The sequence below is a fragment of the Apium graveolens genome, chromosome 11, assembly GCF_009905375.1.
Source record: "Apium graveolens cultivar Ventura chromosome 11, ASM990537v1, whole genome shotgun sequence".
Lineage (NCBI taxonomy): Eukaryota > Viridiplantae > Streptophyta > Magnoliopsida > Apiales > Apiaceae > Apium > Apium graveolens.
Window position 1 is genome coordinate 201,318,553 of NC_133657.1, and position 11,443 is coordinate 201,329,995.

Here is an 11,443-nt window from a genome sequence, read left to right on the forward strand (position 1 = left end):
TCGATATTTTCACAAACCATGACACAAATCAAAGATTCAGAATTAACATCTAGACACCACAGAGATACAACAATACGTATACTTGGAACAAATAATACTTTCAAACATATCATCACTTAGCCCATGTTTTGATAATCAAATATACATGTATCACACAATTTTGAAAACACTAGCAAGATCGATCGAAAACTTACCTCAAAATCTGATCAGATCTGATTTTTGTCCTTTTGACCCTCTAAATGATGTTTTCTTGGAAAACACAAAACACGGAAGTTTTAAACAACGAAAAGTCCTTTCCGAAAAGTCTAAAATCAACGAATTCTGACTTGAGATGAATTTTCTACGAATTTTACAAGACTGCTGATTTATGCTGAGAAGAGACCTACGAATTTTGATATTAAAAATGAGGAATACGAATATGGTGTATGTATAATGATATAAAACCCTATTTCTTAACCTACAAGTTATCCGTATTAGAATCTGATCCAAATTTTAGGCCCATTAGTCTATTAAATTTAAAATCCTAATCCTTATCTAGTTTTAATCTCTTTTTTTCAATATCCTATTATTATTATAATTCTAAAAATTATGGGATATTATATACTACTCTCCTTAAAAAGAATTTGGTTCCCAAATTCACAACAATCCTATACACGTCTACGCTCCATAATTTCTATAGGTCAAACGTAAACTATGGTCCACGGGATCGCATCCTAGAGAATGTACTAGTTCCATACCTAATACACTCTGAAAGACAGCCTGCTCTTGATACCAACTGAAATAACCTGACAAGAAACCAATCGATCCAACTAGTAGGCCAAATAATACAGACACATATAACAAAATATGATAATCTATACGATAAGATATACGAAACGAACACTTTCAATACAAATTCTTATTCTTATTCGATACACACATAACACATAAACAAGAATAATTTAAAATCAATAATCCATGTCACGACCACTACAACCCGGTGATAACGGTCCTAAATTTTCAGAAAACTGTCACTACATTCCGGTGACTGTGATCCTAAGTTCTTATTCGATATTTTCACAAACCATGACACAAATCAAAGATTTAGAATTATCATCTAGACACCACAGACATACAACAATACGTATACTTGTAACAAATAATACTTTCAAAAATATCATCATTTAGCCCATGTTTTGATAATCAAATATACATGTATCACACAATTTTGAAAGCACTAGCAAGATCGATCGAAAACTTACCTCAAAATCTGATCAGATCTGAATTTGGCCTTTTTGACCCTCTAAATGACGTTTTCTTGGAAAATACAAAACACGGAAGTTGTAGATAACGAAAAGACCTTTCCGAAAAGTCCATAATCAACGAATTCTGACTTGAGATGACTTTTATACGAATTTTACAAGACTTCTGATTTATGCTGAGAAGGAACCTACGAATTTTGGTATTAAAAACGAGAAATACGAATATGATGTATTTATAATGATACAAAACCCTATTTCTTAACCTACAAATTATCCGTATTAGAATCTGATCCAAATTTTAGGCCCATTAGTCTAACTAAATTTAAAATCTTAATCCTAATCCAATTTAAATCTCTTTTTTTGAATATCCTATTATTATTATAATTCTAAAAATTACGGGATATTACATGTGAGCCCGTAGGGTTTACCCAGTACGCACCCGAAGGCTAGCGGTTGCGGGTTCCTTACGATAAAACAGAAGATGATGGAACCAAAAAATAAGTGAAACCAAAGTATCACAAACCCATAAAAGCTTGTTGCTAAGAAAAAGGTGAGTAATGCCTGAGTCGCAGCATCAAGGTTTCGCTTCCACATGACCTATTTACTTGCTCGTATTTTATATTTTTCGGAACCTATTTCTTTGTGCCAATATGAAATTATTTATTTTAAAACATAATTAAAAATAGGATTCAAACCTATAAAAATATTTAAAAAAGCATGGCTTATAAAATTCAAAAACGGGTAAAAATAGTACATATAGAATTAAATTATAAGTCATATAGGAGTAAAAAGGATAAAAATAATATAGTTAAAGTTATAACATGAATCATAAAAAGTGAAACCAAAAGGTGGTGGTACCAAAAAATGAGTGAAACCAAAGTACCACTTAAAAAGAGGTTTCACTTATCAATAAAAGTTATTAATTAATATTTTACGGATATATTAATATTTAAAATTAAGTCAAACAATTTTAGTTTAATTGCTAAATACGTGAATTTAGAATGATAGGTCAATATAAACATGACGGAGGAACTAAACTCTAATCATTAAAATGAGTATTCAACTGAATCTACTCACTACAAAAAACAAGGGTAAATTCAATCGAATAAATTCGACCGGTCTAAATTCGACCGAAATCAGTTGAATCAGTGGTCAACGAAATGTTTGACTATGATACGGCTAAATACAACCGCTAGCGGTCGAATTTAAGCCGGTTGAAAATAAGGCGGTTGAATTCAGTAATAAACTCGACCGGTTTTTTAATACAGTTGAATTTATCCCCACCCAAAAATGGAGGGAACTGTCTCGCTATTTAAAATTTTTTGCGCCTAAATTCAACCGGAGGAAGTCGCATTTAGCACTACTATATTCAATTGCATGTGGTTGTATTTAGCATTTTTATAAATACTACCGGTGGCAGTGGAATTTAGCCTTACCCAAAAAAAATGGAGGGAATTTTCCCTCCAATGAATTTGCTGAAATGAGCAATTGCGCCATTTTTTTAGCATTCCTAAATTCAATGGTCTGCGATTGTATTTATAAATGCGACCGACAACAGTGGAATTTAGCCGTTCCATAAATTCGACTGGTACCGGTCGAATTAAGCCGAGTCATTTTGCAACCCTTCTGCAGCTTACAAACTGGTATTCGATTGACAGCGGTCGTATTTAGCGGTTGCATTTAGCGGTCGTATTTAACCGGTTGTATTTACGACGGTCGTATTTAGGCTAAATACAATCGACTACTAAATATCACTCCCATATGTACGACCGGACCTAAAACCGGTCGTATTTAGCTAAATACCACCGCTGGCGGTCGTATTTAGCACTACCACATAAATGGCCTACATCAACATCAAAAAAATGTGAAAAATGCTAAAAAATGTTGCCACAAAGTTTAAGGCAACACTTTGGTCAATTTTGAGGGTGTTGGAAATTTGCATGTAGCCTTTGATGTTTTGCCAACACATTTTACAGAACAATGCCAACACCAAAAATGTGTTGCTGTAGACCTCTATGACAACATTATAATGTCATAGCAACATCTGAACCGGTGTTGGCTTTAAGTTTATGGCAACACTGGGTTTTTAAAGGCAACACAAATTTGATGTTGCCTTAATTCTTATGGAAACACAGTCTCAGTCTATAGCAACACCAATTTTATTAACATTTCTTATCTTTGCCAACACTTACCTGGCTATAGCAACATCTTTTGATTTATTTTTGCCAACATTATTTTAGGCTAAGGCAACATGTTTAGTAAAAAAATTTGACAGGTTCTTGCCTAAATTATAACATCCCAATATAGTTCAAATCCAACCACAACAACATAAAAATCAAATTCCCAGATGCAAGCCAAGTCAAAACTACTTAGAAAACTTGAATACATACTTTCAGTCATACAAGCACTACATAATGCCAATATCAATTCCAACATTCCGACTTGATTCTACTTAAATAAAACGAAGTACTTCATTTACAATCTATGACCCAAGAACATTTTTAAAAAGTACCATATATGGTCTAATATCGCAAAAGGCATCATTATAACTACGATATGCAAGATCAAGGACTGGAATTGCTTGCTCCGGTTGCATCACTTGGTGGCTGCTTGCTTGTTCCAGTTGCATCACTTGGTGGCTGCTCACTTGGTGGTTGCAGCTTGCTCAGCTCTTCAATATCAATTTACAGCTTCATTAACACTCCTTGACTCATTTGTTGCTTCAGAAATATCCAGAATTCTGGCAGTCCCTACTATGTCCAAGTTCTGCACTGGTGGTTGTGGAACATCCACAATTTTCACCGATTCTGTTATATCATGTAACCCAATGGTTTCTTTTGTTTTAAGACTCACCTCTGAGGCTACATTGAGTGCATGTGGTTATTACCTACAAAGTAAAATAGTAGGCAGAAAAATGGAAATCAGGACATCAAACTATCTACAATTTGTGTGAGCATATATATTTGCGCATAAGAATGCTTACCAGCAGTCCACCTAGAGCCAAAACCATGTTATATATCAAGATCAGGAAGTAAGTTGATTACTCCTGAAATACTAGCAGGCCGACCATAGTCTATAATTATCGCACTTTTCATTTAGCATACCGGTGTTAGCATACTCTGAAGACACATAACTGCATATTATACAAAAAATAATGATTGAATGCAAATTCCAAGTCCCAAAATCAAATAAAGCATTACAAAAGGCTAAGTGTATAATATTTTATGGCATATTACACTGACCCAAATATTTTCATCACTCTAGTAGTTATGTGGCTTTCACCTGATTCCAAGAGCTTGGCCAATCCAAAATAAGAAACTTTTGAATTGAATTCATGGTCGATCATAATGTTGCTAGATTTGATGTCCCAGTGAACAACCTTTGGCTCAATATCTTTATACAAATATGCAAGCCTGCAAAACCAAATATGTTAGGCCGAGTTCTCAGATAATTCTACGGATCTATAACTAAAGGCTTCCTAAGGTCTTCGATATTTTTATTGTACACATTTATGTAATCAATATGATTGGAAAACGCCAACATATGTAAATTTGACTATAATTTAGAAATCACACGATATTTAGCTAAATGATTTTAATAAGATCATGATACTTTCCGCGATTAAAATTAACCAATTAGTCTTACTGTACAAGGCTGTGTACTAATTTGGGAGTTAAGATCCCAAAAATTTTAATATAAAGATTGGCTTACGTCATTGCAGTGCCGAGAATGACCTTCATACGTGCTTCCCATGTAAGGACGTCATGTCCTGTGGCAGTTTATTAGTCAGTAAATTGCAAGAGATATCCTATATAGTGATGCAGTTAATCAATCTACAGATTGTAATAGATATTTATGTATATGAATTTCATGATAAGATCTTTACATTTTACATTGGTAGTAATTTGTTAATACTCTATTAACTTTAACTAGGACATGGTTCATTTCATAAAACACAAAGACTAATCAGGTGGCGACCTCTGTACATAATCATTATACTATAGCTATAAATAGCACTTAAGCACAAAATGACCATCCAGATTCCTTGATATCACTGTTAAAATTCATCCACCTCTTTATGTGTGATATTTTTAAAATTAAATCATCTAAAATATGTTAAATTATGAAGAAATTATGGTTAACTACCTAGTAAATAAAATAGATTATAAAATAGAGTTAGATTCCAGAGGAGAACTTACTTTAACAGTTTTCGCACTCTCCATCAAACACAAGGCTTATTGTCGAGTTGAGTCGAATAGGTTCCTGAATTCAAGACATTATTATAGATTAGAAATTCAATATTTATAAACATAGCAATCAGTGCAATAATAAAGCAATAACAAAGCTCTGGAAATACAAGAAGCATATAAATTTCTTATACAAAAATCTCTCCCTCCAGTGTTGAAAACATATCCATGATATTCACATAAGAATGTGTTGTATACCTTGGAGAAAAAAGACCCGCATAGTTCTGGAACGCTATATCATCGTGTCGCAACATAATCCTGTATATGCATAATCCAGTAAATCCACTCTCAAAGTGCAATATGCATAATCCAGTAAATCCATTCTCAAAGTGCAATTCAAGGGATACCTGGTAAGTGATGCCCTGATCCGTTTTCTTAAATGGAGCTCCTTCTCCTTCCCAAGAAAGAACGCCCCCAAATGCAGGAATCACAAAAAGCAAGGACTCTCTCGGAACCTGCACATAAAATCCACAATTTATACAATTTTTTACATTGAAAAACAAAAATGACAATGAAACTTTTGAACAGATGTTATAAACCGACAGAAGTTCATTACCGTATTTTAATAATGCAGTCCAACAAAGAGTATGCTGATGAGGTTGACAATTAGATGAAAAACTCCTGAATGCAACCACACGCTTGTGAAAAGGCGCCATGTTTCATGATCTCTCAACAAAAGTATTATCCACAGAGCTCCCATTTCATCCAGGCTGTAACACCAACCAAACAAAAACAAGAGCTAAATGACAATCAAAATTACTTCTACAATGATATAATTAGTAACTAATTTTTACTCATATGCATTTCATAACACTAAAAAGGCATGCTCAAGATTTTATAACCACTGTGATTTCTTCTTTACATGAAATATATATAGTGTTCACATATATAACCTTCAACCCATAAATTATAAACAATTATAAACAAGCCATAAGCTAAATCCATATATTATGTATTTTGTATTTTACATCAAGATGTACAGACACTCATATATCTAATAAATTAAAATAAAAAATTATATGAAAATACAAAATACCTTCTCATGCTAGTCACAGCATGCAGTGTCTTCGTGTCATGATAAGAAAACATATAACAACACGTGTCCTCATTTTCATGCATGCCTAAGTACACGTGTAACCAAAACTCTCCACGTGTAACACTTCCCCCGAACACCCTCACCTCACTAATAAAATAAAAGCATCCTCATCCCTTTATCAACCAAATCAAACTCCAAACCAAAAAGAAAATAAAATCGAAATCAATAATATTTAAAAATTTAATTTAATTTAATTTTCAGGTGATGGCGAAGAAAGGAACAACCGGCGCCGGAGACGAGCAGATACCGCCGGGAAAGGCGATGTCGGTGGAGCACCACATGCTTGACAAAGGTGCACAAATGATGCAGGCTTTGAAGCCAATCAAAGAAATGAACCAGCATGTTTGCACTTTTGCTTTGTATGGTGATGACATGACTCGCCAGATTGAGACGCATCACTATGTCACGCGTCTCAACCAGGACTTCCTTCAGTGTGCTGTTTACGATTCTGATGAGTCTCTCGGCCGTCTCATCGGTAAAGTACTTTCTCTTATTATCATAGTTTAACACATTCACACACCCGTGTAAGGTAGATATCGCTGCATCAAGAGGTTTTGAGTAGTACACCTTAAAAGTCATAGGTGTGTGAGCAGTGAGGTTGACCTTGGCTACAGTCCCGGCTGATATTTAAAAATAAATATAAGAAATTGTGTACGATTTTTTCTAATTTTTGTGTTTTTTTTGTTTTTGTTGATGTGAACAGGTGTGGAGTATATAGTATCTGATAAGATATTCGAGACTTTGCCTCCGGATGAGCAGAAGCTCTGGCACACTCATGCTTATGAGGTTAGTTTAGCGGCTTGATTCTGTAGATTTATTAAGGATTCTGGTTCCGGACAAGCGAGATTGTAACTACTTGTTCGTGAAAATTTCTCGAATGAGTTTAACATGGAAAATTCACTAATTTTTTGCCGATTGTTTGCCAACAATAGGTAAATGTGGATCAGCGCCTGTTTACTACTCCCTCTCTCCCCTTAGTTTGTATACCTTGGGGGACCCCTTAGGTTGTATAGCTCGATGACCGGGAATCGACACGCATTTTAATTCTATACTTTGAAGTATAGTTTTGTAAATAATTTTTAATTTTTTTTCTTTTGAATAAAACTTTGATGTCTGGATTTAAAAAAAAAAATTAAAAATAAATTATAGAAGTATACTTTTTATCTTATAATGCGTGTCAAACATTCAAAGATTTTATACAAAGGGAGTAATGTTTATATATTTATTGATTCAAAGTTATATACTTATGTCCGAACTTTGTGTACAGATCAAGTCAGGCCTGTGGATGAATCCTCGGGTTCCGGAAATGGTGATGAAACCCGAATTAGAAAATCTTACCAAAACCTACGGCAAGTTTTGGTGCACATGGCATACTGACCGCGGTGATAATCTCGTGTGCAATTTTTCATGTTCTAAAAACATTTAAAAATTTAAATTCCATTTAACAACTGTAGTTCATATTGGTGTTTGCAGGAGATGTGCTTCCAATTGGACCGCCAGCACTAATGATGTCGCCGCAAGCGGTGAACTTAGGGATGGTGAAGCCCGAGCTTCTGAAGAAGAGGGACGACAAGTACAATGTGTCGAGTGAGGCTCTCAAGACATCGCGGGTCGAGCTGCCCGAGCCGGAGTGGCTGAATCCGCAAGCGGATTACTGGAAGCAGCATGGCAAGGGTTTCAAGATTGATGTGGAGACTATGGAGATGAAACGCAGGGAAGGGGTGGGCTTTCCTTGAAGATGTTTGATGAGCTTGAGTTTGTGATAGGACTATGAATCTACTTTTGTTTATAAATGTCTACTTTTGTGGTGTTGTGTAATATTGGAGTGTTGTATATCTATGCTTATGTACAAGCTGGTAATTATGTTTAATTTTCGACCAACTGGTTTTTGTACGTTCTATTACGAACGTCTCTCTCCCCATTTTGACATTAGTAAATTAATATATTTATATAATATTTATCAAGAAGACTAAGCATACAATAAGGATATATTACGTTTTATTGACTAGCTAGTGCTTTAACCATTATCTCTTCGCAAAACAAAGTATAATTACGTAGCTAGATCACACGTTTAAGGATATAAATTTAGATTATCCATATCTATACCCAAATAGCTTTTGCTTCAATGAGCATTGGTTTAAGCTTCCCCTTCACATTCAGACTCATTACCTCATTTGATCCCCCAACTAATTTCTTTCCGATGAACACGGTTGGCACGGTCGGTTTTCGACCTAGCTCCGTCAATCCTTTCTCCAGTTCTTGTCCATTCGCGACCTCGTCGAGCTCGTAAACAGTAGGGTTTGCCCCGAAACTGCAAATTAGCGTCTTGATTGTGTAGCTAATGCAACAAGAGCTTTTGCTGAAGATCACGACTGGATCTTCGGAGCCTAGTCTCTTCACCATTTCCATTGCACACACTGTATAACTGTTAAAAGAGATTTAATTACAGATATGCGAAGACAAGTTTATAAGAAATTTTTTTACGAGGTTTCGAGAGAGAGATTAGGTTTTGATGTGAGTGGCTTCATGTTGTCTAGCCATGCAACATATATATAGAGACATAGATAGGGGCTTTAGAGAGTAATCTATTTGTACGTACTATGTCTTTTTATGATTACAAAAACAATGATTTAGCTTATTCCGTATGGGGAATATTATGATGGTTCTAACAAAATATATTTTAGTTTGCTTTATTTTTTTGACATTTTACAGTCTTTTTTAACCGCGTTATTGACATACCGACTTCACTCTCCGATTGATTAAATATTTATATAAGTAATTAATATTAAGATGAAAGTTGGAGATCGATATTTTATAATATATTCTGCGATCAAAATACTATAAAATATATTATTTTGTAAAGTATGCTCTAATGATTATCACTAACTTATTAATAAAATTGTTGAAGATCATTTAATTTTAGTAAGTAAAATGTGCATGTTCTGCAAGTTAAACAAATATTCTGTAAAATAAACATGTTTCGTAACATTGAACATTTTATAATATTTTGCATGCAGTACATATATAAGAAGATTTTATGTATGTATAGCAAAATAATACGTTTTATAATATTTTTATGAAGATTTTTTTTGCAGAACATAAGTGAGTTTCAAATAAAAGACGGTCTCTATAGAACTAAACTCATTATGATTAATACATTTTTTAATTATTGTTAATCTAATAATATATTGCGCATACTCACAAATAATTTTTCCAAAATCAATATTATGAGAAATTTAGAGAATTCCCAGAGTATAACTTCAATACTGCATGTGTTTTTTTATATGTCGTTTTACTTTTTGCACACAATTCTAAGTATTTCGACTGAATATATAAATAATTATTTTTATCTTTTTTATAAATTAAAGTTTTAGTTATATACTTTTATTCAGAAATGAAAAATTTTAAAAATTTTTATTCAAACTATGATCAAAGAACCTAGAAATGTGTGTATAAAATTTAATGTCATATGAAAAAACAAAAACAAAAATATATTTACCCATAATATGACAGTTAATTGATAATTGGGCATCTCATTTTATACAAGATGTATGTTTATCAATGAGATATTCCAATTTTTTTAAGATAGCCATGTGCGAAATATTTCGTGGAGCCCTATTCCAAAAGAAGTTCATCCTGCAGGATAAGCATTTGTTGAAGTATAATGCAAAAAAAAGTAGGCTTATCCACTCAAATAGCATTATATTTTGTTTGCTTCTCTGAACATATTCTTGACAATCAAGATCAAGAAAATGAAAGGGGATAGCACGGTTTACTCGGTTGGTTAAAGAATGAATAATTATATTCTTGATTATATATTTGAATCACACGGCAAAAAAATTTATGATTATGCATCCTGAATTAGAACCTGTCGCTTAAATACGATTTCTCCGGATTCACATGGTTTATAGGCTATTGCGTGAGCTCGTAGGGTTTAGCCAATACGCACATGATGGGTAGCGGCTGCGGGTTATCTACGATAAAAAAAGAAAAGAAAAGAAAAGAAAATGAAAGGTTATTGATCGGATATTATTTCTCCATACATATCACCATTATACAAAACGAAATGTCAATAGCAACATTTCGTTGCAATTTATTTAAATTACAATCAACCTCGAGTAGTGGTAAATGTTAAAGGTTTTATTTTTTAAAAAAAACTGAATTTATATTAAAGAAAATTAAATATATCTTTTCAATAATATAATTTTTGTAAATAATTTTAATAATATATTATGTAAAAATTTTAGTCAAAATTAAATGAATTTGACCGTAAAAAGTCAAACATGACATATATAAATCAGGACTACGGGAATATGAAAACTTTTCATAATACATGGGCAGTCAATTGGAAAGATGAAGGCGCAAACTCTGTCTCGTAAGTGCAAAAAGGAACTCTTTTCTGAGCAGTTATCGATTTGGTATAATAAATAATAATTATCAAATTTAAAGTTTTTTTGATAAAGTTATATCATTATAAATGAACATCTATTTTACCTGTTCTATTAATCAGGAGAGTTATTCAACTATGCTCTTTTAAATTTTAAATATTTATTTTTTGCCCAAAAAAAGTGATAACGTATCATTACGTCTTCAAATCGTTCTCCATTACATTCAGAAGTACCGGGTCAACCTCATTCGGTCCCCATACACAATCAGCCAAGGAATAACTACAACTCGCTAGACTATGAGCTAAGTTATTCGCAGATCGTTTTACAAATCTAAGGGTTATCCCTTTGTTCTTCAACTCCGAGATCAAGTCTCTGCATTGATGGATGATTCTTCCAAAGTATGACAACATTCGTTTCGTGCCTCTGATAGCTTGCACTGCTACGAGACAGTCCGTTTCCACTATCACTCCT

General features: G+C 33.4%; 3 protein-coding genes across 4 annotated transcripts; 1 reads left to right on the top strand and 2 right to left on the bottom strand.

Moving 5' to 3' along the window:
- Nucleotides 1-3,587: 3,587 nt before the first annotated feature.
- LOC141697942 (putative receptor-like protein kinase At2g42960) lies at nt 3,588-6,405 on the bottom strand. 2 transcript variants are annotated; one of them, XR_012564888.1, is made up of 8 exons: nt 6,045-6,405; nt 5,836-5,943; nt 5,687-5,746; nt 5,441-5,504; nt 4,953-5,010; nt 4,524-4,654; nt 4,225-4,374; nt 3,588-4,128 (listed from the first exon to the last, which is right to left on the bottom strand). XR_012564888.1 is itself a non-coding variant. In XM_074502511.1 (8 exons), exons 5-7 carry the CDS (start codon nt 4,979-4,981, stop codon nt 4,296-4,298), a joined length of 279 nt encoding a protein of 92 aa, XP_074358612.1. In that variant the 5' UTR covers nt 4,982-5,010; nt 5,441-5,504; nt 5,687-5,746; nt 5,836-5,943; nt 6,045-6,400; the 3' UTR covers nt 3,588-4,128; nt 4,225-4,295. The 2 variants fall into 2 exon arrangements, 1 of the variants encoding a protein (XP_074358612.1); XM_074502511.1 differs by having other exon boundaries at nt 4,484-4,654; nt 6,045-6,400.
- Nucleotides 6,406-6,704: 299 nt separating this feature from the next.
- Nucleotides 6,705-8,487, top strand: LOC141698570 (oil body-associated protein 2C). Its single transcript, XM_074503292.1, has 4 exons — nt 6,705-7,059; nt 7,288-7,370; nt 7,852-7,966; nt 8,058-8,487. Exons 1-4 carry the CDS (start codon nt 6,789-6,791, stop codon nt 8,318-8,320), a joined length of 732 nt encoding a protein of 243 aa, XP_074359393.1. The 5' UTR covers nt 6,705-6,788; the 3' UTR covers nt 8,321-8,487.
- Nucleotides 8,488-8,513: 26 nt separating this feature from the next.
- On the bottom strand, nt 8,514-9,121 carry LOC141698571 (monothiol glutaredoxin-S2-like). Its single transcript, XM_074503293.1, has one exon. The coding sequence runs from the start codon at nt 8,991-8,993 to the stop codon at nt 8,685-8,687; it is 309 nt and encodes a 102-aa protein (XP_074359394.1). The 5' UTR covers nt 8,994-9,121; the 3' UTR covers nt 8,514-8,684.
- Nucleotides 9,122-11,443: the final 2,322 nt, after the last annotated feature.

Coding starts and splice junctions, on each gene's coding strand:
- LOC141698571 (XM_074503293.1), bottom strand. CDS start 8,993: ATGGAAATGGTGAAGAGACTAGGCTCCGAAGATCCAGTCGTGATCTTC.
- LOC141698570 (XM_074503292.1), top strand. CDS start 6,789: ATGGCGAAGAAAGGAACAACCGGCGCCGGAGACGAGCAGATACCGCCG. Junction 7,060..7,287: donor GTCTCTCGGCCGTCTCATCG/GTAAAGTACTTT, acceptor TGATGTGAACAG/GTGTGGAGTATATAGTATCT. Junction 7,967..8,057: donor CACATGGCATACTGACCGCG/GTGATAATCTCG, acceptor TGGTGTTTGCAG/GAGATGTGCTTCCAATTGGA.
- LOC141697942 (XM_074502511.1), bottom strand. CDS start 4,981: ATGAAGGTCATTCTCGGCACTGCAATGAC. Junction 4,655..4,952: donor ATTCTCGGCACTGCAATGAC/GTAAGCCAATCT, acceptor TTGGTTTTGCAG/GCTTGCATATTTGTATAAAG. Junction 4,375..4,483: donor AGAGTGATGAAAATATTTGG/GTCAGTGTAATA, acceptor TATAATATGCAG/TTATGTGTCTTCAGAGTATG.